Source organism: Acanthochromis polyacanthus, chromosome 10 (genome assembly GCF_021347895.1).
Source record: "Acanthochromis polyacanthus isolate Apoly-LR-REF ecotype Palm Island chromosome 10, KAUST_Apoly_ChrSc, whole genome shotgun sequence".
Lineage (NCBI taxonomy): Eukaryota > Metazoa > Chordata > Actinopteri > Pomacentridae > Acanthochromis > Acanthochromis polyacanthus.
The window spans coordinates 2,092,307-2,120,021 of NC_067122.1; the positions used below are offsets into that span (position 1 = coordinate 2,092,307).

General features: G+C 40.6%; 1 protein-coding gene and 1 long non-coding RNA gene across 2 annotated transcripts; one reads left to right on the forward strand and one right to left on the reverse strand.

The window, feature by feature from the left end:
- Positions 1-707: 707 nt before the first annotated feature.
- On the reverse strand, positions 708-27,668 carry LOC110956101 (alpha-1,3-mannosyl-glycoprotein 4-beta-N-acetylglucosaminyltransferase B-like). The gene is made up of 15 exons (XM_022201402.2): positions 27,476-27,668; positions 25,523-25,669; positions 24,193-24,330; positions 23,941-24,074; positions 23,099-23,145; positions 20,932-21,045; positions 20,648-20,723; positions 19,906-20,020; positions 19,687-19,817; positions 17,709-17,816; positions 12,322-12,515; positions 8,411-8,489; positions 3,850-3,925; positions 3,145-3,257; positions 708-1,415 (listed from the first exon to the last, which is right to left on the reverse strand). The coding sequence occupies exons 1-15, from the start codon at positions 27,564-27,566 to the stop codon at positions 1,398-1,400; spliced, it is 1,581 nt and encodes a 526-aa protein (XP_022057094.1). The 5' UTR covers positions 27,567-27,668; the 3' UTR covers positions 708-1,397.
- Positions 5,712-6,545, forward strand: LOC127535750 (uncharacterized). Its single transcript, XR_007944596.1, has 3 exons — positions 5,712-5,767; positions 6,035-6,084; positions 6,348-6,545. It is a non-coding gene; the product is annotated as an uncharacterized LOC127535750 (long non-coding RNA).
- Positions 27,669-27,715: the final 47 nt, after the last annotated feature.

Consider the following 27,715-nt stretch of genomic DNA (forward strand, 5'->3'; position numbering starts at 1 on the left):
CTCTACCCGATACGGAAGGTCTTCTGCTTCACTCAAGAGTGTTTTCCAGGAGGGCGATGTCATCTGGTGGTGTGGAGATGACAACTCTCATCAACCGAGTCCTCAGGTGGTTGATAGGGGAATGGCCCTCAGATAAGAGGGTTAGCTGTGAACAGCAGTCCCAGATTAAATCACGGGCTGCAAGGCATAGCACCCACCTGACACCCGTTGCAGGGTTACATGAAGATCCATTTGGGAAGCAGGAATGGATCAGTGACAGAATCAGCTGTCTATCGATGTTCACCCACCAGTGCTAACACCCTGTTTGTTCAGTGGATGAACTGTAAAGAGTCAATGGTTAGGAAACTCTGCCCCCTTCAGTGGTGAACTGCTCCTGTGATAGTCTTGGCAAGTCGTCAGTATTTTTGCTACTAGAAATCCATGTGTGTCTGTAGCTTCACAGATTAACAGGCATCCATGTTTTAAGATGTTTGGGAAACTGGGTTTTACCTGTAAGTGTACATTCTAGTTGTACTGACGGTCCTGGTTAGAACCTCAACACAGTCAGGAATCCAGAAGGTTGAGTTTAAACAGATAATACTAAAAATCCGGTGTCCTCTAAAGCGTCTCTGCTGTGTTTTCTCATTGTTTCTGTCTGTTAGCAAAGTAGAGACTAGCATGAAGCCTTAAAGCGCCTGTTTAAATGGGAAATGTGGTGAAAAGTCTCCTGGAGATATTCAGTCCTTCTATCTGATGTCTGAATGAGCTGCTCAGATCCTTCAGATCAGACCCAGAAACCCTAGTTACAGGATTACTACCCATAACCCTGGACTCTAGGTTACTATCCCTAACCCTAGTTCCTAGGCTGTTCTTTTGTAGTTTTGTTTGCAATAAAAATAAAGCAATGCAAAAAAAACAGTAAAAAATGAACAAGCTGTATCAGAAGTGTGTACGCAGACAGAACTTTACAGCTTTACTCAGCGTTTGGATGTCACAGTCATGAAACTAACATAAAAGCTGATCTGTTTGGGTTCTATGAAGATGATTTATGGCAGAGACACTAATCTGTGCAGAAGATATTTTACGTAAATCCAGATTGGAGGGGCTCAAATTAAACACATCCAATGATGACGTAATACTGGATATATTTTCTTTATTTGTTAGAAAAAATATAATGTAATAGTGCAATAAGTTAATCCTCTGAGTTTTAGCAGTGGTCTGGTTGACGAATGCGGTCAGTTCAGCATGTTTATCTGGTGACCTCAGTCTGGATCCAAACCACTGGAGATTCTTCCTCTTAGATCACAGTCATCACCGGTTCAGGCACTTCAGGTAATCCTCATGAGAAAGTCTCTGTAGGGACAGTCTTTGTGCAGCAGGTGGAGCAGTTTGTTCAGGATTGGACACTGCAGCCTCCTTTAAACTTTAATGAAAACCTGACAGACAAGAGCAAAGTGAGTGTTAAACGAGTCACAAGTACTGGAAGAGGACGAGTGGATTACAGATATCACTGGACTAATCCACTGGTCTGATTACTGGTTTGATCACTGGACTAAACCACTGGTCTGATTACTGGTTTGATCACTGGACTAATCCACTGGTCTGATTACTGGTTTGATCACTGGACTAATCCACTGGTCTGATTACTGGTTTGATCACTGGACTAATCCACTGGTCTGATTACTGGTTTGATCACTGGACTAAACCACTGGTCTGATTACTGGTTTGATCACTGGACTAATCCACTGGTCTGATTACTGGTTTGATCACTGGACTAAACCACTGGTCTGATTACTGGTTTGATCACTGGACTAATCCACTGGTCTGATTACTGGTTTGATCACTGGACTAAACCACTGGTCTGATTACTGGTTTGATCACTGGACTAAATCACTGGTCTGATTACTGGTTTGATCACTGGACTAAATCACTGGTCTGATTACTGGTTTGATCACTGGACTAATCCACTGGTCTGATTACTGGTTTGATCACTGGACTAAATCACTGGTCTGATTACTGGTTTGACTACTGGACTTACTTTTCGGTTCATCTCTCTGATGATCACACATTAAATGAGAGTTTCACAGTTCTCAGGTTTTGGATGTTCTGGAGAACATTTGGACCTCGGACAGGTTTCATTGACCAAATGGAACCCAGCCAGTGGGAATAATAAAGTTGTGTATTCATGAACAACCGAGAAGTTTGAATAGGTCTGTTTAAGTGCCCAAATAATTAGCAGATTTACCCCGTGTCTTTATTCCTCTTCTCATCTGATGGGAGCAGCATTGGTCACATATTAAACTCAGGTATGAATTCACCTGAGCTACTCCCCAGATAGCAAACTATGGGTGAATCAATGTTGAATCTATGTTGAGACCCAACGTCGAAATTATACAGAAAGTGCAAGGTTGATAAAATGTTGAGTCAACGTTTGCTTACATAGATTACATGTTTGCAAACATAGATTCAACATTAATTAAACATTGACCTGTCAAACATTTTAATTAAACCAAAATACAACGTAGATTCAATGGCATCTTTTAAACACAAACTTCAATGTTGACAAAATGTTGTTGAATCAACGTTGATCCAACCATCAGTCTTCAACCGTAACCACAATTCAACCTTCTTAACCCTAATTCAACATTGATTTAACATCTTTTGCTATCTGGGTAAAGTGTGATTTATGGTTGAAAGCAAACGTTGACTCAACATTTTATCAACCTTGCGCTTTCTGTATAATTTCGACGTTAGGTCTCAACATAGATTCAACATTGATTCACCCGTAGTTTGCTATCTGGGTCACCTGTCAGTATGTCAATAAAGACTGTGTATGCTATTAAAGTGTTGGCTGTGGATTTATTTAAAGCTCTTCTACAGACTCTACAGTCGTTCCTGTATCAGCAGAGAAATGACCAAAGGAAAGACTATCTGACCCACAGTGATTTTAGTTTCTGCTCCATGATGGGAGTGATGGCCTCAGTCTGTCCACAGAGCGTATTATAGTATAGAAAATAATACAGAAGAACATCCAAAGTGCTTTCTTCTTTCCAAAAACACCCACTGTAGCTGTACTTCTAGATCAGCGTTTTAAAGGGCTGGTAGCTGATGTCTGTGCTGTTCAGAGCATTCACACAAACAAAAGGCAAAGACAGTCATTCGTACCTCACTGAGAACAGCCCAGACATCCGAGTCGGACTGAACCACCAGGCGAACAGCAGAAACCGGCTGCAGTGCTTCTTCAACTTCCCCTTCAGCTACTCCATTTTCAAATTCACCTGAAACACACAACAGTGGCTCAGAAAGCACACAGTAACAGCACTTTTACTCTACTTTCAGAGAACTGAACCCTGTTAAACTTTTTATTCACTCTTACAGTGTCTGAATCTGGAAATATCCTTCTACTTCTTATACTGATTCTACAAATGTCTCTACAGCTGCATCTCTATGTCCTTTAGCACTATTTAAGCTCATTGTGTTCCTTGGTGGATTAATAACACCAGGATGTTCGCAGGTGTTTAGAGATAGAGCAGCTCATTGGACGAGCCAAAGCCTCTCAATGATGTCATTTAGCAAAGTGTTCAGAGGTCTAATCGGGTCAGCATTTACCTTTTAACCTGTCATCAAACAGGTTCCGCCGAACATCGCTGGTTCCTCATTTCAGAGAACATTAGGATCGCTGACCTGAACCTTCAGCTGATCTTACCTTCACACTAAAGACCACAAAGTCTTGACTGAATATTTAATGGTTTCTAGTGATTCCTACACTGGAACTCAGGAATTCTTCCAAAAGTCTCTAATTGTTCAACAGTGACATTTATGTACGTGCGACTCACATTTCTATTAATCAATTGTTACTGATGTACTTACCAATGATGATGAAGCCTTTATCTGACTTTTTAAAGTGAGAAGACGAATCCTTGACTAGTTTGTCTCTGACTGACGCCTAGAAGAAGAAAACAAACATCAAGCAGCTGAAGCAGACTAAACTAGACAGATAGACCACAGAACAGCAGAAAACACAATGTTCATCTGCAGGAAGCTCCAGCAAAGTTCGCCCAACACAAGCTGACATTAATTCTGACTACAAGTCAAGCACTGTGACATTCAGAAACAGACTTTGAGCCAAACATGTTTTCAGTCAACAGGACTGAAAGAAGTTCTGTATGAAGCTATTTTAGTATCTGTGGTGACGTCACAAACAAATCTGTAATACTGTGGACGAAGTCAAATGAGAGAAACGACAAGCAGCTGGAGAAACAAACCAACACAGTGAATGGAAAGGTTCTCTGTCTGTGTTGAAATAACTTGTGCGTTTGCATCTTGTAATGTACCTGACCTGAACACAGGTGAATAAAAAGCTCTCAGCATGCCTGTTGGAAGAAGATCTGTGGGATTCAGGTGAACCCTAACCCAAACCTCACTCTAACCCTTCTAGCATTAACCCTACCAACCCTAACTTTAACCCTACTATCCCTAACCCCTTCACCCTACCAAACCCGAATACCCGACTAAACCTACTAACCGTAACCCCAAACCCTAACCCTACCAACTCTAACTTAAACCGTAGCCATACTAATCCTACTAACGCTAATCCTAACTCTAGTAACCCTACCAACCTTACTAACCCCTGACTCTAACCCTAACTCTAACCCTCCAGGAAACTTTGCAGCTCACATTATCAGTAAATAAAAAAGAAGGTTCAGTCTAGAGCAGCATCAATAGTGGAAAACATTCTCTATGTTCCTCAGATCATTTACCTCAGCACAGCCAGATATAAATATATAAATATGGGACAGCTGATCATGTTGTATAATTCTAATTAAAGATGTGATTATGAACCAACAGATTCTATGGTGAGATCCAAACATTAAAATGTGTTTACTGATGGCAGCAGAGCGGAAAGCATTTTATTTAAAGTCACGTTGAGGTAAGAGAATAAAAGATGTTGGCACACAATAGAGACGCCAGATAATAAAAATATTAATAACTCAGACTGAAGCAGCCAATCAGCTCACAGCAGCCAGTGACTATCAAACAAACAGAAACAGAAATGGTCTGCTTCATCACCTGTTTCTGCCCCTTAATAAAAAGAGATACTGCATTGTCCACACTGTAAAATATTCTTGGTTGACCCTCATTTTAGTGAAAATAAGTCCTTAAATGAGTGTAACATGGAACCCTCATATCAACCGTTAGACTCTGAAAAGGATCCGAATCTTTTTCCAAGACGGACTGCATTTTCCATTTTCACTTCACAGGTTTGTGACTGTGGAGTAATAGGAGTGCCAAATCAAAATATAAATAAATAAATACATAAATAAATAAATGTGGAAATATAAAGAGAAATAAATAAATAAATAAATAAATGTGGAAATATAAAGAAAAATAAATAAATGTGGAAATATAAAGAGAAATAAATAAATGAATAAAAAGGAAAATTTTGTCTTTGCTTTTACCTTTTCAATTTTTTCCTTTTATTTATTTATTTATTTATTTATTTCTCTTTATATTTCCACATTTATTTATTTAATTATTTATTTCTCTTTATATTTCCACATTTATTTATTTATTTATATTTTGATTTGGCACTCCTATTACTCCATATGTGACTGCGGTGTAACCGAGTTAAAAGTAAAGTTATTTTGAATTTCTTCAAAATCGATGTGCTGGTCATGATTGTTTTACTTTGGAGCCACCTGGTGGATTCATGGCGCAACTGCACATGCAGAGCTTCTCCGTCTGCACCGTCTATGCTCCGTCAGATGGGTGTATTCCTGAGCTGGAGGTAGGTGCTTGTGAGTCGCGCTGCTGTTTCTGTGTTTGTCTAAAAGTAGTTGTAACGATCGTTCTTTGTATTCCAACTATAACACTACTAAAACGTCGTCTGGAAGTTTCAGTCACTTATTTACAGAAATAACAACTTTATTGAGAAGTTGATTTTGCTCGTGCACGGAGCTAGCCTTAGCTAGCAAGCTGTGCTGTACTAGCTCGTTCCGTGCGCTGTATTTCGTTACCGTGTTGTAGATAGTGACTGTCAATATTTGATACACAGACCTGAATGTGCAGTTGATGAAGCCAATGGCTGTTTGTTTTCTACACCAGGTAGGCTCATGAAGAATATGTGATTTGTTGTGATTTGTTGGTATTGTTGTTGTTTGTTTTGCATGTTGTGTTTTCTATGAAATCAAGATTTGTGAAGAAATACGCTCTCATCTGCAGATGTTTACAGTATGTTTGTGCATGTTCATATTTGGTCATTACTATACGATCACGATATGTTGTATATGGGCAGATGGGTGTATTCCTGAGCTGGAGACCTGAATGTGCAGTTGATGAAGCCAATGACTGTTTGTTTTCTACACCAGACTGGACCTGATTAAACTGTGCAGTGTGAGAGCGAGCTTCGTGTGCCAGAGTCTTCTTCCCTGCACTACAAATTAGAGAGGACAGTCCCATCATCATCATCTCACGAAGTAGTGAAACACAAGGCGTTGCAGCAGCTTCGATCTCCAACATATTTTCTTGTTGCTTCACTTCTGTTTATTAAAGACGTATGGAAACTATGAACTGTGATGAATTTCTGTCCTCGGGAGCCTTCAGAAGCTCCTGAAGGTGACTCCTTTAATGTTGTTCAGAACAGAATGCTGTGTGAGCTTTAACAGGTGGGAGGTTCATGGATCATCTAGAACTTCATTAGAGCTCACTGAAATATTTAGTTATATAATGAACCTAATGTCTATTTTCATCCCTGATGAAGATGCACAGGAGTGACGTCAGTGCATAAAAAAGTTTGGTGAACAGTGAAGAAAGACGAGACACATTGAGCTTGTTGGGCTGAAAGTTTTCTTTTAAAATCTTCCTGATGGCAGCATGGATAAAAGCCTGGTTGTTTTCTGATCATCTCAATGTAAAACATGTTGCTGTTAGCACCAGAGCTAACGTATAACATGCCTCTTTTCAAGACATTAAAAGTGCTTGAGTTTACAGGGTTAGGTTAGAATGTCTGTCTTATAGTAACTGAAAGATAAACTGTTAATTTATGAAAGAAATACTTTGGTTTGTAAATAAAAATGTATATTTCTAAAAAAGAACCATCAAAATGACACCATTTATCAGACGCAGAAACAATGAAAACAGAATGAATCTATGGCTTTTCAACTTTCTGAAAGTCCTTGAACTACTTATGCTGACGTTACGCTCCATACCACTAATTATTCTAAAACTAAATGTGGAGGAATCCGATCAAAACAAACTCCTTGAACTCTGCTGTTGCTCCACCTATCTTTGTTTAGCTGACAGTAGGAGAATAATTCCAGATGTTTACAGCTGTTATCTGTGAACATGTCCATCAGAAGGCTAACCTCAGTGAGGCTACACTTCTCTGAGACTTTCACGTTACACAAAAAGTTCTCCTATTTTTTGTTCAAATCAATGAACAGCCTACACATGACTGTCATGTTAGCATTAAAGAAAGGTTCACATGTTTATTCGGATAAAAAAAACACATTCAGAATGTTAAAACCATCAGATTATTGTTCTGTTTAAAGAATAATAAAGTCACTATAATCCAAGAAAAAAACTCCAGCTCAGGAATGATTTTTATATAGAATTCTGATGCATGTAATCACTTTTTGGTTCATGTCAGACAGTAGTTGATTCCTCAGTCTGTTGATGTTTCACTGAAATCTGAAGCCTCTGGAGGATCTCAGGTAACAAGGCTTCCCTCTAATCTTCCAAAGACTCCAGGTCAGTCTAACTTTACCCAAAGGTCGCCAAACAGGAAACCTAAACCTGTACACCTTCAAATATACCTGTACACCATCAGACCTTAAAAATAGAAACCTGCACACCTTCAAACCTTCAAAATATAAACCTGAACAACTTCATATAGACCTGAACACTTTCAAACCTTCAAAATATAGACCTGAACACCTTCAAACACACCTGGACACCATCAGACCTTAAAAATAGAAACCTGAACACCTTCATATAGAACTGAACACCTTCAAATATACCTGGACACCATCAGACCTTAAAAATAGAAACCTGAACACCTTCAAACAAACTTCAAAACTTAAAACATAAACCTGAACACTATGAAACCTTCAAAACCCAAACCTGGACACCTTCAAAAACTAACCCCAACACCTTCAAATGAAACTCAATGCCTTTCCCGGAGTCTAAACTTAGACAGACTTTATTAATCCCCACAGGGAAGTTCTGTGAAACCAAACCCAACTGTAGCCACGCCCACTCCTACCCTTCAGTCTGACACTCAGTGACAGCAGATATCCCGTTGTTGTGGTGTTTCCTGTTTCCTGTTGCCGCTCCTTCTCGAGGCATCAACACCTGAGATGAAAACTAAGCTGCTCGACTGCAGTAACGTAGCCAAAGGAAACACACAAACACACACCGGCAGGTTACTCACATTGCTGGGCAGAACTTCCACTGTTGTGTTGTAGAACTGATCTCTGCTCATCTCTATATTCCCACTGCGAAACAGGTACCTGTGGACAGAACGGCATACAGGTGTAAAGAACTACGGTGAAGCACAGACTGACATCATCCATGAAAAAAGACTGACAGCAGCACAGACTGACATCATCCATAGAAAAAATACTGACAGCAGCACAGACTGACATCGTCCATAGAAAACTGAAGCACTGACATCAGTTATGAAATGATTAGCAGAAATATCACTGTCTACTGGTTCCATTCTAAGTCTTTTGTAAATGTCAGTTTCCATCAAAATATCACTCATGTCACATTAGAGCAAACAAACTAGACTTGTGTTCAAGTTGACGTTTTTCATTTCTCCTCTCTGTAAAAAATAATTAAGGGTTCGGGTCCATTTCAGTATCCAGCTCCTCCTCTCAGCCACTAGCAGGCAGCACTGATGATGTGATGTGAGTGAATGTTAGCATGACAACATGACAACAATTTAGCATGACAGCAAGATAGCATAATAGCATGTTAGCATGACAGCACGTTAGCATGACACCATGTTAGCATGATAGCATGTTAGCATAACAGCATGAAAGCATGTTAACATAACAGCATGTTAGCATGACAGCATCCTAGCATGATAGCATGGCAACATGTTAGCATGTTAAGATGACATGCTAGCATGACAGTATGATAGCATGACAGCATGAATGCATGTTGGCATGACAGCATGTTAACATGACAGCATGATAGCATGTTATCATGATAGCATGTTAGCGTACCAGTGTTCACATTTAGCTGAAAGTCTTCTTTAAAACCATGAATACAACAAATCCAGTTCTGGGGTTTAATCCACTGGAAATAATAGAACATAAAAATAAGAACTATTTTGGTCACTTAATAGATCAGTTAGCCTATATATCAGGAGAATTTTAGGATTTAAATGCAGACATCGGTCTGGTTCCTTCCCCTCACACAGGAGCAGGAGATGTGAGCAGGATGGGCATGTAGAGTGACATCACCAGCAGGGGGTGGGGCCACGACAAAAACGCTGATGCAGGAGGATCTGAGAACGCCAATGTCAGCAGACTGTCGTGTTCCCGCCCCGAAATGATGCAACAAAACATTCCTGAACTTCTAAATGCCGTCGCACAAATGACTAAACAAGCCCCGCCCATACAGTAGCCCCGCCTCCAGACAGCAGCCTGTACTCCAGCTATCTGTGTTGATTTAACATGTCGCTGCCCGCTGACCTTCTCACAGGGCTTTCTGTCTAAACAAGCCTCATGTCATTCTCCCCTGTGCCTTCCTGTGTTTACCTGAGCTTTAGCCCCGCCCCCACCGAGTACACCTCATCAGTGCAGCGGGAGCAGGGAGGGGGGGCACAATCCAACCTGCTCCTGTCAGCTGTTCCAGTGTTCTGACCAAACTAATGCTGTCCGTCCTCGTCTGAGGACACCTGACAGACGTGACATGAAGGTCTTTTGAATCAGAAGGTTTGGAGGAGCTGACAGGTGTGTCTGCACCGTTTGCAGTGTCACCTGAACATTCCTGTTTGCTTAATAAAGTTTCATTTTGAAAAAAAAATGGAGTCTGAACACAAAATTAACCTATACGCAGATGATATTTTACTTTATCTACAAGAACCGAAAACCTAAGTGAAGGAAGTATGTAACCTCATTACAACCTTCTCACGTCTTTCAGACTACTCCATCAACTGGTCAAAATCAATCATATTACCTTTAACAGAAAACGCATGGGATCCCACAGTCCAAAACTCGCATTATTCTATTAATACTGGCAACATCAGATATCTAGGCATAAATATTTCCTCTAAACTCTCAGAGCTAGTTCACCTGAACTACACCCCACTTTTGGATAAAGTCTGTGAAGATCTAAGGCGATGGAATAACCTCCCCATCTCCCTTTTGAGATGAATAGCTACAGTCAAAATGAAAATATTACCTAAAATCAACTCTTTTCCATGATTCCGTTTAAACCCACATCAAAGTGGTTTCAATCGTTAGACTCTGCCATTGGTAAATTCTACTTAAGGAACAAAAAGGCTAAAATCAGTCTGACCACCTTCCAGAGGAATAAACCTGAAGGGGGACTGGGAGCCCCCAACTTCATGTATTATTACTTAGCCAACCAACTACAATATCTCACCAAATGGATTCACCCACATGCAGAATGTAACTCCTGCCTGGAACTAGAACAGTTAGATTGTAACCAGATCAAAATCTCTGACCTGCCCTTAAACATCACTCCTGCTTCAAGAACCCAATGATCGCTTCCATCTTGTCTGCTTGGTGAAAAACGTTGGAGGTCACAGGCTCCCAATTTAAACCCAGCATACTGTCCCCAATCTGGCACAACCCTGATTTTGCAAACAATAAAATAGCTCTTTATTTCAGGACGTGGGCAGAGAGAGGAGTCACCCACCTCCATCACCTTTTTGATAATAACATATTTCGGACATATATAAACTTATTCCAAACATTTGAAATAAGAAAAGGAAACTTCCTCCACTACCTACAGGTAAAGAAGACACTTACAGTTAGAATTCCATCACTTCAGACTACTTCACAGCCAGCTGAATTTGTCATTGCGAAACTGTCTCCAAGAAACAAAAAGAACCTCTCAAAAATGTATAGTTTACTTTCAAAGACAGACTCCATTCACCTACCAACTCACAAATGGGAAAAAGACTTATCCAAATCCTTTGACTCTGATTTTTGGACCCAGATCTGTGAAAACACATTTAAAAAGACAAAAAACACCAACTTACAACTGATCCAGTTTAAGGTTCTTCAAAGAATGCATATAACTCTATAAGGCTCTTAACAGGGAAGTGTAATAAAGAGTGTCAGCTTAGCTATCAGGGAGGGCTGGTGATGGTCACACGCATGCACTAAATAATAAGATATTTGGCTCCAAGACTAAAACATGCATTAATCTCATAAAATGTTGACACCCTTTCCGTGGAGTTAAACAATGAGAATAAATGCAGACAAACAAAAAACACACAAAGTGAAGGGTTGTAAAGTGTCCAGCTGTCTTTTGCTGCCTTCTTCTTCACTCATGGTTTCCATACAATTTACATGAACACAGCACAGGTTTCTTTTACCGTCTGCGTTAAAGTTTTTTTTTGTTTGTTTTCTTGCTTCTGGTGAAAGTTGAAATAAAAAATTCTGAGAAATTCCCACAAAGAGCACAATGTGGTGTAGAAATAAAGTCAAATTTCAAGATGAGTCTATTTTAAATTTTCCCAAATTTTAGAAACTACGCGAACAGGTACAAGTACTACTCTGCAACACAGAAACTACTAGAACAGGAAGTACTACTTCTGCTTACTGCAGAACGTTTCATTTAAGGAATCTGTGCTTTGTCCTGTCAGCTGTTAGCAGAGCACAATCCTGCATTCCACCTTAAATCTACAACATTCCATCTATTGAATTCTATTTTAGTTTTGGAATAAACTCTACAGTGAAACTATATTTCACGTCAACCGTTTGGAGTCTTTTGTTCCCGTAAATGTGAAACAAAAGCTTCACATTTTTCCTTCTGTATTTTCTACCATAACAACTTAAACACATTCATTAATTTCCACCACAAAAATATGCTACTTTAAGAACTTCTTTAAAATTACTCACGATAACACATCTTTTACTTTATACCTGGGAGGTGACCTGAGGCTTATGTGCAGCTACTAAACTTCCTCTAACAGAAGGTCCAGGAAGGTTACCAAGGCCAGGAGCTAACAACCTTCTGCTAATAGAGCTGGATTATGGACCTTCCTCGCCATTTCTTGATTTATTTTTCGTGAAGTTTTTGTAGGTTGATTGGGATTAAAACCTTCTGGTGTGCGATAGAAGTTTGTGTCAAACTGACCCAGACATGTGGATCGGTCGGGGGAAGCTGAAGAGGACATAGTCGCCTTGGATGGGAGTTAAAGCCCAGAAGAAGTCTTCTCCTCTGTAGAGCCGGTCCAGACTGTGCTGCTGGTAGTGCTTCATGCTGCTGCTCACATCTGCAGTCGGGTTCTTATGGGCCTGGTACAGAATCTGTTTCCCAAAGTCCTTATCCTGGAGGAGGAACAGACACAGCAGAACATCCACTGAAACCTTCACGCTGGTTCTACTCATCAGAAGAACGCTGCAAAAACTCAAAGTCTTACCAAGTCTGTTTGTCTTATTTTTAGTCTAAATGACTCATCTCACGTGATTTAAGATAAATTCTCTTAACAAGAGACAATCCAGCAGATGGAGGGACTTGTTTTAAGACAGTGCATCTTACATATCTCGTTAAGTCAAACAATCTTGAAATTATCTTGTTTTAACCCTCCTGTCGTCCTGCAGGTCAAATTGACCCGTTTTAAAATTTAAAAATGTGGGGGGAAAAAAATAGATATTTTCACAGTGAAAACTTCCACATTTTCAAATTTTTTGGGACATTTTTAAACATTTTTTGGTAGAAAAAAATAAATATTAAAAAAATTCTTTTAGAACATTCAGGAAAAAAAATCAACCAAAAATCCAGCAAATTTCACTGGATTTTGGTTGATTTTTTCCTGAATGTTCTTACAGAAAATATTAGAACTTTTATTGACATATGTGGAATCACTTTAGATATTTTTAGGATTTTTTGGAAAATTTTTATTCATTTTTTAAAAATATGTAAAATTTTTAGATTTTTTTTTAAAATTATTTTTATTTCTTGCCAAATTTGGGGATTAAAAAAAACTTAAGGGAAACGTAAAAAATTTTCTTGGTAAAGATTTTGCAAATTTGTTTTAGAAATTTGGGGAATTTTTTGCTGAATTTTTAAATTTTAAATGAGGACAACAGGAGGGTTAAGACACCTAAGCTTGACAATCCTGGTAAAATATAGTTTAAAATAAATTTTCCCAGCTAATTTTAAGATCTCAATGTTCTAAACATCTGATTTCAAGAAATCTTACCAAGTCATTTTTCACTTTTTCTAGTAGCAGATTTTTTTCATTTATTTCAAGGGTAAAGTTCTTTGATACAAGTTTTTTTTTTCTTGTTTTGAGAGGAGCTTTTTTTTTTTCCCAGTGAAACATCTTAGATGGTTGAAGAACTGAAAACTATCCGTCTGCTCGGCAACAAAATGCCGTCACATATGGATCCCTTCATCACTAACCGTAACCCTCTACAAATAAGTATTCAGTATTCACTTTTAATACAAGTACAACCTCTGTCCCATTCAAATGAATGAGAAAGCGTCCTAAAACTTTTGACAGGGGGTGTATGTGGCTGCAACAGAAAGATTTACACTCAGTGGGATTCAAGAATGATCAGGACAGTAAAAAATCCAGACCCGAGTTAGACTTCCCGTTGAATCCAGACATCAGGAATGTTTCGTTTAACCACCGTGTCCTTCAGGGAATCAGGAATGAGTCGCTGTTTAACTAGTCGGACTGGTACGATCACATGTTGACATGCAAAAACCAACTCTGGATTCAGCCTCAGCGCAGGAATTTTCTTACAGATCACGTCTCGGTTTGCGTCACAACTTTATTGCTGCTTTGAATAACGACTGAGATAATGTTCTGCAGAACGTCGGCTCCAGGAGGAAGACGTCCAGTTTCTGTATGAACTGAAGTCCACAGAGCTGAAGTTCACTTCATCTACAATCATTTTAACCTGAATCCACTTTTAAAAGTCACACTTCAGAGAATGTAGTGTAATATTTTTTGGGTGTGACATGCTAAAAGGAAGAGATGATGTAATTATGGTAAATGCAATTAGACTGAAGACCAGAAATAAAACATATGTACTCAAAACAGAATGGTTCTGAACTGAAGGTATAAAAACTTTTTTTTTTTAACATACACTGGAAGACAAAGTAATGAGGGTAAGATGTGGGGTAAAAAGTCTGAACATGTTCTCTGTAAAAGATGACCTAATGATAACGTGTTCTGTAAAGTGATCTATGGGGTGAAACAGGATAACCTGACAATAGATTCAGAAAAGCACAATGGTGTTTAAACTGTCATTCTTATCATATGCCCTATAGGCGAGGAAAAATGACAAACTAACAGCATCAAAGACGGTGCAAAGCTCAGTATCTTCAGTTCTTCTTGGGGTGTTACTACTGCTAAGAATTACTCCTGGATTTTTGTCAATTATTGCTCTCACAAACATCTTCAGTTGATCCAAAAATGCTGCAGCCAGAGTACTGTTGGGAGTCAGCAGCAGAGATCATATCTCTCCTATACTTGCTTCTCTTCACTGGCTTCCTGTTAAATCTAGAATATAATTCAAAATCCTTCTTCTGACATATAAAGCTCTTAATAACCAATCTCCATCATATCTTAAAGATCTGATAGTACCTTATTATCCTAGTAGAACTCTTCACTCTCAAACTGCAGGCTTACTTGTTGTTCCTAGAATTTCTAAAAGTAGAATGGGAGGCAGAGCCTTCAGTTATCAGCTCCTCTCCTGTGGAACCTGCTCCCAGTTTGGGTTCGGGAGGCAGATACCCTCTCTGTTTTTAAGACCAGGCTTAAAACGTTCCTTTTTGACAGATCTTATAGTTAGGGCTGACTGGGTGATCCTGAGGGGGTCAGCTGGAGTCTTCCTCTTGGACGTCCCTCAGTTCTGCTGCTGTAGGCCTATAGGCTGCTGGGGGACCTCTCTGGATGCACTGAGCCCTTCTCTATCTACCTTTACATTTAATATGTACACACGTGGACAAAATTGTTGGTACCCCTCAGTTAAAGAAGGAAAAACCCACAATTCTCACTGAAATCACTTGAAACTCACAAAAGTAACAATAAATAAAAATTTATTGAAAATTAAATAATCAAAATCAGCCATCACTTTTGAATTGTTGATTAACATAATTATTTAAAAAAACAAACTAATGAAATAGGGCTGGACAAAAATGATGGTACCCATAACTTAATATTTTGTTGCACAACCTTTTGAGGCAATCACTGCAATTAAACGATTTCTGTATTTGTCAATGAGCGTTCTGCAGCTGTCAACAGGTATTTTGGCCCACTCCTCATGAGCAAACAGCTCCAGTTGTCTCAGGTTTGATGGGTGTCTTCTCCAAATGGCATGTTTCAGCTCCTTCCACATATGTTCAATGGGATTCAGATCTGGGCTCATAGAAGGCCACTTTAGAATAGTCCAACGCTTTTCTCTCAGCCATTCTTGGGTGTTTTTGGCTGTGTGTTTTGGATCGTTGTCCTGTTGGAAGACCCATGACCTGCGACTGAGACCAAGCTTTCTGACACTAGGCAGCACATTTCTCTCCAGAATGCCTTGATAGTCTTCAGATTTCATCGTACCTTGCACACTTTCAAGACACCCTGTGCCAGATGCAGCAAAGCAGCCCCAAAACATTACTGAGCCTCCTCCATGTTTCACCGTAGGGACAGTGTTCTTTTCTTCGTATGCTTGGTTTTTGAGTCTATGAACATAGAGTTGATGTGCCTTACCAAAAAGCTCCAGTTTGGTCTCATCTGTCCAAAGGACATTCAGAAGCTTTGTGGCTTGTCAACATGCATTTTTGCAAATTCCAGTCTGGCTTTTTTATGAGTTTTTTTCAGCAGTGGTGTCCTCCTTGGTCGTCTCCCATGAAGTCCACTTTGGCTCAAACAACGACGAATGGTGCGATCTGACACTGATGTACCTTGGCCTTGGAGTTCACCTTTAATTTCTTTGGAGGTTGCTCTGGGCTCTTTGGATACAATTCCAACGATCCGTCTCTTCAATTTGTCATCAATTTTCCACGTCCAGGGAGGTTGGCTACTGTCCCGTGGGTCTTGAACTTCTGAATAATATGAGCCACTGTTGTCACAGGAACTTCAAGCTGTTTAGAGATGGTCTTATAGCCTTTACCTTTAAGATGTTTGTCTATAATTTTTTTTCGGATGTCCTGGGACAGTTCTCTCCTTCGCTTTCTGTTGTCCATGTTCAGTGTGGTACACACCTTTTCACCAAACAGCAGGGTGACTACTTGTCTCCCTTTAAATAGGCAGACTGACTGATTATGAGTTTGGAAACACCTGTGATGTCAATTAAATGACACACCTGAGTTAATCATGTCACTCTGGTCAAATAGTTTTCAATCTTTTATAGAGGTACCATCATTTTTGTCCAGGCCTGTTTCATTAGTTTGTTTTTTTAAATAATTATGTTAATCGACAATTCAAAAGTAATGGCTGTTTTTGATTATTTAATTTTCAATAAGTTTTTATTTATTGTTACTTTTGTGAGTTTCAAGTGATTTCAGTGAGAATTGTGGGTTTTTCCTTCTTTAACTGAGGGGTACCAACAATTTTGTCCACGTGTGTATACCGTTATTGCAGTACATTCACTCTGTTTCCCCCTGTGCTATTTCTCCGAGTGTCCCTGGTCCCAGAGCTGGATGCTTCAGATCTGCGGTCGATGTTCCACCAACTGGTCCAGTCTCCATCATGTCCACTGTGGGATGCTGCTGCTGACCTTCCTCCAGCCCTCTGCTTCCAGCTGCACTTTTCCACCAGTCTACTCTGCATCACTTCACTTGATATGCTGTTTTACATACTGTTTGAATTTTACTACCAGCTATATATGTGGTATATTTAATGCCAGAGCCGTACACCAGAACAGGAAACTATGATTCAGTTTCAATGTTAGCTTGTACTTTGTATCTAGCCTTGTTCCTTGTTCCCCGCCCCCCTCTACCTTTCTACCTCTTCTGTCCCTCTCAACCCGCCCGGCCACCAGCAGATGGTTCCCCCACATAAAGATCCCGGTTCTGCTCAAGGTTTTCTCCCTGTTAAAAGGGTGTTTTTCTTGCCACTGTCACCTTAGGGCTGCTCTGGGGATCAGGCACATGGGTTCTGTAAAGCGTCTTGAGACAATCTGACTCGTAATTGGCTCTATATAAATATAATTGAATTGAAGAATCGAATTAACAAATAAATCCCGCTGCCCTCCCAATGCTGACTTCTCCTGGTGATTTTTTTTGAAGATCTTGAAAGAAACTTTTTAGATGTTTGAACACGGTCAAGTCACAGACTCTGGCCTTGATTTGTAACTTAGTTTACACTTCATAAAGAATAGAGTCTAGTTGTAACAGAAAAGCACAAAGCCTACATCGTAGACTAGTGGAAGGAGAGAGAAAGAGTCTGACTCTGAAGGATTTTATTATTTGGATAATTAGTGGTGAATAAAGCAGCAGAGAGGACAACCAGAAGAAGGACTTGAACTTCATGTCAGTTTAAGGTTACTGTGGATGATTTCCACCTTCAGACTCACCTTCAGATTCTGGAGTTTTCCGGACAGAGAGGAGTGAAGACCAACATGCTGGAAGAGGGACGGCTTGTATCTCTGTTTGAGCAGCGCCTTCTGTTCATTACAGTCTTTCTGGATAAAAGAACAAACAAACCAGAGTTCATTTACGGTTCCTGTCCTCTCACAAGACATTTATTATCCTGATTCTCCTGGACCAGTGTGTCCCAAAGCAGCTGTACGATGTTTAACCCAAACAAAACAAAAACCTGAAATTTCTCATTTTTTCCAAGACATTCAGAGTTCCTTCTGTTTGCTTTAATGGTCTGTTTGTGGTGAACTCTGTAGACTGCACACAGTTTGGTGACGGTTCAAGTCATGGCAGGTGAAGTTGACTTTAAAGGACATTTAAAAGGAACAGGAGCTGAAATAAAGCGATGCACAGTTTAAATGACTGAAGACAAACTGAAAACTGGTCAAACAATACACAGTGATAGACGAAGTCCGGCTCGACTTGAATCAGAGTTTTTAAAGTCTGAGCAGTTTAAACTTGGAAAGGTTAACTGGAGTTAAAAAACAACATTAAACCTTAAAATCAGTCCTAAGTAGACGGAGGCCGGAGTCATGTGAACATGTTAAGATCACTCCTCTCCCACTCATAGACGATTCTGTTCAATGTTCAGGAGCTAACAACGATCAGAACAATATCAGGACAACGGAGCTGATTACTGAAATCAGAGCACATAACAGGCCTGGCCATGAACGTGTTTTCTACCATATTATGGGATGTGATGATGTTGTGACCAGCGTCGAGCTCCAAGGTCTAATAACACCGAGACCCTGAGACTCCTCTGAGGAACCTCTGGAAGACGAAGCTGTGCTGTGAAGGACTGATTCTATTATTTGTTTGATTCTGTTAGGATTTATTATTTCTGTTCAACATACTGCTGGTTTAACACTGATTTACACGTTGCTTAAGGGCGAATAAAAAGAGTCATGTTGACCTGTAACATTATCAAACACTATGTGAATTGGGATAAAACAAAGATGAAAAGAACCAGGTCAACAGAGGGCAAAAGGCAGCAGCTTACACTCAAACACACCAACACTCATTGCTGACACACATACATACAAACATACATATATACACACACTGCACGTTTTCACACGCCCACTTAGTACTGAAGGCCACTCCATGTCTCGAAGACTTCTTGTCAGAACAAAAGCTGCTGTGTTTAAGAACTGATAAAACACTAATGACTGGAGTCGGTGTGTCAGCTACAGGCTGTGATAATATATGACTGAGATGGAAGTCGGCAGTTAATGGAGAGGGAACAGTACGGAGAGATACAGATGAATCACAATGGGGAGGGTCTAATTTACAGTATCTGGGAGCTTCTGATTGGAGGGATTGTGCGCCAAAAGGCTAAGGACATGCCTGTGCACCAATGAGAAGGCTGAATTAAAAGAGGTTGCTCTCCATCAGTTTTTGACCAATGAGATTGTTGCACATTCCAATAAATATACTTTGTATACCGTGAAGACGGCTATAGATTAACGCCTTGGTTGACTATAGTCTTTTGAACAGTAATGATCCTTGATATCAAGCTGCTTGGCGTTGCAGAATAAACAACTTCAGCTGAGAGGCTGATCGTCTATTATCTCAAAAAACGAACACGCTCAACAAAACTCGCAGAAACCTCAACAGCAGCATTAGTTTCTGACTGTTCATGAGCCAAAGACTGAACCTGAACAGAACAGTCGAGGACCTGAAGGCGGAAGTTGAGAGACTTTCACTCCAGACTGAAATGAGATGAGATGATGTCAACGAAACAGTCGGAACTGGTTCAACGAGATGCTGCCAAACTGGACCTGAACCAAGAGTCAGAATACTTTCCGTCTGAGTTGTTTGCTGAGTGAAGACGAATTAAACACGACATCTAAAACACAACAAAGTGAACAAAGGTGTGAATACTCTGGAGAGACTCTTCAGTCCAACTCTTACCTGATTCTTCTCGGGGTTGCACACCTTCACCCACAGGATGTGATCCAGCAGCCAGTCGATGGGTTTGTCTCTGTGGAACATCAAGAAGAACTCAGCGACCATTGGGAGGTCGCGGGTCCGAAACAGCTTACCTGCGGACACAAACATGAACTTATGTACATATCTAACTTAGACTGACTAAAAAAACAATCCATGAAGCCTTCAGCAGCTTAAACACACCTATAAAGCCCAGCTGGGAGAACTCCAGGTAGAGCCACGGCTTGGACTCTTCCCTGGTGGCGAACGTCTTCATGTCGGTGTAGTAACCAGCCTTTGCAACAACATCATCTTCTAACTGGAATATAGACACAGAAAAAACTCTTTTAGAATCCATTTCCCTGTACCAGATCCTCCTCCTGCAGGTTTTCTTTAGGAAATGTTTTTAAGAAATATTTAGTTCTCCAAAGAAACGACAAGGCGGTACTCTTCCTTTTCGGATTGTCCACAAATTCAACATTAGAGAGAAAGCGGCTTACTGTCAATAATACTGGTTTTAATAGAAACCTGTCATATCTCTTTGTGGACTCTCACATTGTTCTAGAAGGTGTTCATGGTTTGCTAAATTAGTTTTCCTTTTAAACTGTGTGGACATTTGTCTGTAAAGTTGATGGTGTCACCTCTCTACGCTCCAGGAAAAACAGGGCTTACAGTAAAGACGCTGGACGTTATTACCGGAAATTAACACTTTTTATTTTCTGTTTTTGTCTGTGTCTCTGATGTTTACTCATTCTAACCTAAGAAGTCCTCGGGTTTGTGACCGAGTTTGTCTCTTCTGCTGAACACGGAGGAAACCTGAAGAGTTTCTTCATAAAGGATCTCCAACAACACCAGAAAATTTCCACAAAGAAACAGTTGAGTACAAGAAAACCCGACAGACACGATGATTTAAGCAGATTTGAATACGATACAGAAAGACCTTTACCTGAACATAGTAGGTTCCTCTTTCCTGAGCATAGAGCATCAGGAAGCTGAAGTCTAGGTTCTGCTTTGTCCGCCATCTAAAAACACACAAGTTGGACAAACATGAAGTTAACTGCAGACAGATCTTCCTTTTCTACTGTTTCTGCTTGTTTCTGGCATCTTCTGCAGTAAATGATCCAACAACAGCAGCAAACAATCAGCAGACAGAACAGAAGCAGTTATAAAAGTGATTCTCAGTGTTTCAAAACATTTAAAACTTCAGGTAAACATGAAGTGGATTCTTACTTGACTCTGTCCTTGGAGTCACCGAAGGTCTCTGGAAGGTGGCTGAAGTCCGGATAGTAAAACAGCGAAGGAGAGATGACCTCTATCAATCCGGACTGCACCTCCTTAGGAAAACTGCAAAGAAAATTCATGTATTCAGTATCTCTGAACCTTCTTTGTTTTGACTGGACTCTATAATCCAATCACATGTAGGAATCTGTGGAAACATGCAGCATTTTTTGCACAAATAAAACCCTTTCACTGCACAGCCTTTCCTCACTTCCTCCATTTTACAGCCTTCTGTTGATAACTGGACTGTGGTGGCTGTTTTATTGCACTTCTTATTATCTGTAAAGCACTTTGTTTGGTGTTGTTTGTGTGAAAAATGCTACAGACATAACATCAGACTGATTGATTGAAACCTTTTCCAAATACACTTTCAAAGTCACTGCACTCCTCTTTCAGCTCCTTCAGTGCAGCTCAGAACAGACAACGCCCAGCATTTTCCTGCTTTAATGCAGCCATTAGCACATTAGCGCCGTTGATACACATACATGCAAATAAAACATGTGCATGAGGGACTCCAGGGCTGATGACTTTGTTTTCCCAGATAAAACTTTTTGTTTTGATTGAAGCAATAACCTACTGGTTGGTTTTCTATCCATGATTCAGACTAAGATTAATAAATACAGGCTCACGAAATCTGCACAACTCATCATCTAGAAAAATAGAACGCTTTGATCTGTGTCATGAAATAATTCACAAACTACCATCCACTGGGTTTGTTCTGACAGCATTCTGGGATCAAACTGAAACTAAGCATGAAGTTAATAATCAAACATTCTCACTGATAAACCAGAATCTGCCCATTAACCACACCTGAGGGGTGAAGGTTCACCTGGACAGATAACGGTCTATCACAGGGCTACACATAGAGACAAACATTCACACCTACAGAGAGTTTAGAATCACCAGTTAACCTCAGCATGTTGTTGGACTGTGGGAGCAAGCTGGAGAACCTGGAAACTCCAAGCAGAAAGATCCCAGAACCAGAACCAGATCAGGACATGAACCGGAGATCTTCTAGCTGTAAGGTGACAGTACTAACCACTGTGCAGCCCTAAGCCAGAATCTAGAGCACTAAAAGGTGAATCTGAAACTAAATGTTCCTTCAGAGGTTCCTACTGAATGAACATTTACATTGTCCAGCTGTTCCGTAACAGCAGGAACTAGTCTGGTACTAGATGGACGTCCGGAGGTCCAGATCAACACCAGAGAGCTCTGTCTGATCCTGTGAGCCACGAAGTTTCATGAAAGTTCACTCATTAGGTTCGACTGACAGACGAACAGAAACACGACGAGAAGCCAAGCCGAGGATGTCGCTAACCCTAACCTAACCTAACCCTAACTATACAGACGTCCAGGGTTAGTATTCCAACCTAAAACTAACCTAGCCCTACCTAAATGGTTGTATTTATAAAGCGCTTTACATGATACATCACATTCACACACTGATGGTGGAAGCTGCCATGCAAGGCACTAACCACGACCCATCAGCAGCAATTAGGGGTTCGGTGTCTTGCTCAGGGACGCCTCAACATGAGCTCGACGGGCCGAGGATCAAACCAGCAACCTTCCAGTTACAAGACGGCCACTCTACCCACTGAGCCATGCCGCCCCTACCTAACCCTAAACCAACCCTATCTAACCCTATCCTTCACCCTCTGATCAGGTTACTTTTTAAAATCATTTGTGCACATTTTAACTACATATTCTTAAATGTTCCTACTATTGCTCTGTTCTTTTTCAAACACATTTGGAAACTTTGTGCAAAGTTGGAGACAGGTTCTCAACAGACACCAACATGTTTTCTGAAGATCATTTTAGATGCTCAGAAACTTAAAAATCGTGAGGAGATAATACTTCTGACTGGAAATGACAGCCGATACGGGGCGAGCAGGGAGACGGGAACAGTCTACGGAGTCTAAAACGCAGAGCAGAAGAACGCCGATGTTCTTACAGAACAAACCACACTGAATCTGAGCAGAATCTAGCTTTCCTGAACAGATCCATGGAACTATTTCTAGCAGAAAGCTGAGAGTGTAGACAGAGGAAGACATGAAACCAAAGGAAGGCAGCAGTGATAGAACAGAGAAACTGCCCCATGGGAGGAAATCTAGAGCCTCACTTCTTCCTGATGTTGTCGGCGATGCTGCTCACATAGTCCGAGTCTGTCTGGAGGAGAGAAAAAGGAGAAGGTCAGCTGTATGTGGGGATGTCTGACACAGGTAGAACCAAACCTGAGCTCCCACAACAATAAACAGAGCATTAGCATGTTCTGGAGGAGGGGGCCTCATCGTGTTCATCCCCCGAGGCCAGACCCACAGAACCAGGTTGGATTTCCACGCTTCCTCAGAAACAGCTTCAGACTGGATGCTACAGCAGATCCAGCTGTTCCTGTCTGCTCTGTTCACATGAAGAGCTTTGAAGTGGTGGTGATTTTGGAACGTCCAGCTTGTGTTTTATTGAACGTTCAGAACAGACTCAGTGAAACGATTAATGTGGAAAAGAAAAAACCGAGCTGCACGACTGGTTGGACAGCTTTGTGTGTGTGTGTGTGTGGGAGTTGTGGGAAAGTTTATTCGTTCACCCTTTATCTTCTGATATGTGAATTCTGCTGCTACTACATCAGTAAAACCAGCTGAAGTACAGCCAGACTATTCTGGTTGAGGTTTATGATACCGAGCGGCTTACAGGAAAACATCAAACCAGTCTGTCCGTTTCTCTTTTATACTTATTTCCCCTCCCTTCTAATAAACAGGAAGCTAAATCCAGCAGGTGGTTGGTTTTAGTAAGCATCAAGCTTCACATTTAGCTCACAGGTTAAGCTTTTTTCCCCACTGAGTGTTTCCTTTAAGATGTGAAGCGCTTGTTCTGCAGCTCTGAAAACAAACGGCACGATTTCAGCGACTGGCCCTGAGGCCTGCTATGAAGTGAAAACCTAAAAACGTGTGTCAGCATGTGTCCAACCTCTGCAACGAAGACGACGATGAGCAGATCTGAGCACTGTGAGGAGGTCAGACTGAAGAGCAGAGAGCTGAGAGTGTTGACCAGGTAACTCTGCTTCTCACGCTTCACTGTAGGAATACCCAGAACCATGGACACTGGAGAACCAAACGGAAACCGTTAGAGGACAAACACTGTTTACAGTTAGTCTTTATGTGTTGAAGGAACGTCCACGAGACCACCGAAGACTCTCGGACAGATCCAATGTTTTCGTACCTCCACGGCGTCCTTTTCCCAGAACCACATTAGGCACCAGGCTGTCTGGATGCTGCCTCAGGTGTGGCATGTACAGGAAGATGCTGGGCTGGAGGAATGGCTGCCAGCTGGAATTACCTGCAGGCTCCTTTCCTGCTCCTGTTTGTGGGGAACATTACAAACTATTAAACCTAATAAACATAAATAACATCGTGGTTGACCTGCAGGCAGTCAACATGACATCAGCTGTTTCAATCTTTACGGTTCTCTCCTTCAACATCTTCTCTCTGCGCCCTAAAACAGAACGTGAACTGGAAATAACAGAAACACATGATGGTTAGACCACTGACTGGGAACGTTCAGTTGATTTGGCTATTTTCATATTTCTTAGATGGTTTTCGGTCTTTCCGTGCAGCTACGTCTTTTCCCTCCATGTTAACATGTTTGGTTTTACATCTCTGAGCTTTTACCTCCTGATTCTGAGATCAGAGAACCGCTTCTTGTTAAAGTCTCGGTCCAGGATGGAAGCTAAGGGAACCACGTTTTTACTGATGTAGCACCAACTCTGGAGAAAACCACCAGTAGTCTGTTCTAAAAGCTGCAAGAAGCCTCCTGTACAGAGAGGAGAACATGTTAAAGGTCCTTTTCTTTTCTTTGTGTATTTTATTGAGTTGTAAGGCAGCAGGTTTGAGATCCGCAATAGAAATAAAATTTACTATCAGCACTAAACTGTTACTGAAGAAGGTTCTGAGTCAAACTCCAGATCTAAGAACGGCATCATGTTGAACTTAATGTTGTTCATCAAGACTTCCTCAGGTTAAAAAGCTTCAAGCTGGTGTCGGACCTATGAAACAGACCACCAACAGAACACCCAGAACCTTCAGCCTCTGGAGACCACCATGAGCTCCTGAACCTTCAGCCTCCTTAAAATGGCCGTGAACGTAACCAGAACAAGCAATGAAATAATGGAAAAAAGATGTTCTACAGAGTGGATGATTGGATCATCCTAGGAGGAAACATCAGCTAAAGCTTTCAGGAACTTCAGACTCATCAACAAGCTTCAGTTCAACCTTAAAGAATTATTAAAATGATCATTAGTTCTGTTGGCGTTTAACGATAGCCTGTATTTAAGTTTTAACCGTTCAAGTTGCATATTACCAAAGGAACATGTATTTAACCCAAACTGCGGCTGGAGAACCTCCCAGCTCTGCAATAAATCCTATCAGACTCTATTAGTCAGTCAGTAAACATCAAGAAGAAATAACAGACATGTTATACAGGGCTGACTCAGCTCTCCACCTGACTCCAGATGTTCTACAGAACCTCTGGAGTTCTGCTTCTGACCACTGACCTGCAGACCTGTTGCTGTTGGCAGCTTTGGACAACTTCTTCAGCTGCTCCAAGATGCTGTTTAGATCTTTTTTGACCTGCAGTCCCACCTTCTCGGCCAGCGCCAGGCGATCGTACAGCATCTGAAGGTCCGGCGGTGCTGCTACACCTGCAAACATGAGGAACATGAGAACAGTTCTTCCTGTGTGTTTGGTGGTTCTGAGGGTTCATCAGCTTCATTTTTCGTTTTCAGCTGCTGCAGTTCACTTACTGGTTGAAATGAGGGTCAACAGGGTTTCCAGGAAATTCTAACCAACTCTACATCAGTTGTTCACTCCTAAAAGAAGAACTTTCTGGGGTTCCTCACCACTGCCATAGTGGCGGACCCTTTGGAGTTGCTCCTTGAAGAGCCAATGGATGTCAACAATGTTGTAGAAGTTCCTTGGCAAAACCTTTTTTTCTTTTTTTAACTTTTAGACAAATGGAACCAGACGGGAGCAAATACGTTTTCACTGCACTGCATGTTAAAATATTAGAAAGTATACAATTACAATAAAACTACATTTAAAAAATTAAATTATGCATTTATAAAGTGACACATAACTCAACAACAAATCCTCTCGGAACCTCGTTGGATTTCTGAGAATCATTTTGTGGGTTTGAGGTTCCATTTTGGGTTCATTTTTAGTGTAATTATAATTATAACAACAACAACAAAACAATAATAATAATTATTATTGTGATTATAATGACTATTATTACCTCCAAATATGAAAACATGTTGGAAAACTCAAATGTTCCTGCGGTTTGAACACCAGCTTTAACTATCAAGGTGGAAATCACAAGTTTCAAATCATTTCCAGATCCTCCTTTCTCCGTTTCTACCAGTAAAGTCTGGTCAGTTTCCTTCTACTCGGTGCTAAAAGTACAGGAGCTTCCCTACCTTTTTAAAAAAATAAAAATTTATATGCCTTCCAGCAGGACTTTAATCAAGATGATCTAACCATGCTGACCATTTTACAACATTTATCTCTCGCTTAATGAGTTACTTTTGACTTGTAAAGGAAAATCAAAACTTCTGGTGTGTCAATAAAATGAATGCTCAGTAATGAACTAACGCTCCCATATCCCCTCAACGAGTTTCTAACAGTTCATTGTAATTACATGAATAATGGCAGCTAATTTAATTGCATTCTTCAATTTGTAGTTTGCACAAAATGAAGCAAAAATGAGCAATCACAGCAGATTTTGGGGCACTCAGACTTTTTAACTGAGGACAAACTACAATTTCTACTAGATGAATTTGCTTGAACTGCTTTTCCCCCATGTTTCCTAGAGTTACCATTGTCTCATAAAAAGGTAACAAAATCATCATGCCAGTCATAAAGCGGTTGTAAAGTCACATTAAACACCAGGTGGTTGTTGACTGTTCTCTGCATCCTTGTGTTCACGTGTCTCCTTCAGCCCATAAAGACTGAACTGTAATTTTTTTCAATAAGCTGGGAGGTCAAAGTTCAAAGTGCCATTTTGGTGCAGTCCTTTTGCCACAAACATGTGTATATATATATATATACATATATATATGTGTGTGTGTGTGTGTGTGTGTGTGTGTGTGTGTGTGTGTATAACATATATATGTGTGTGTGTATATGTGTGTATATATATATATATATATATATAACATATATATATATATACACACACATATACATAAATAACTATTTATTCATAGTTGACATAAGAAAAGTCATAAAAGCCTCTACCAGCAGACTCTGAGGAGCTTTTGTGGTTGACATGTTTGACAAATTTGAGGGTTTCTTTGTCTCTGTAGACGAGGTCGAGAGAATTATCCTCTGGATAGACAGTCAGGAGCTCCTCATCCTCTTCGTTTGCAACATAACATGTGTAGCCTCCAAACTCTGTCAGTCTGTGCAGCCGAAAGGCAAAACGAGGTCCAGAGCAGGAGCTTCCCTACCTTCATCACCGGGGAACGACATGATCCACGTCAACAACGCCAGGCAGCAAAACGCCAGCAGACACCCGAACCTGACGGGAAACAGCTTCATTTCATTTCTCACCGACAGTTCGTCCGGTTCTCTGTCGACCCGGGAGGCAGGTGCAGGTGAGCTGCAGGTGTGCTGCAGGTGAGCTCAGAGCCGATTGGCTGCTCGCTGTTGTACGTCAGAAACAAACAATGATAAATCATGCCGCCTGT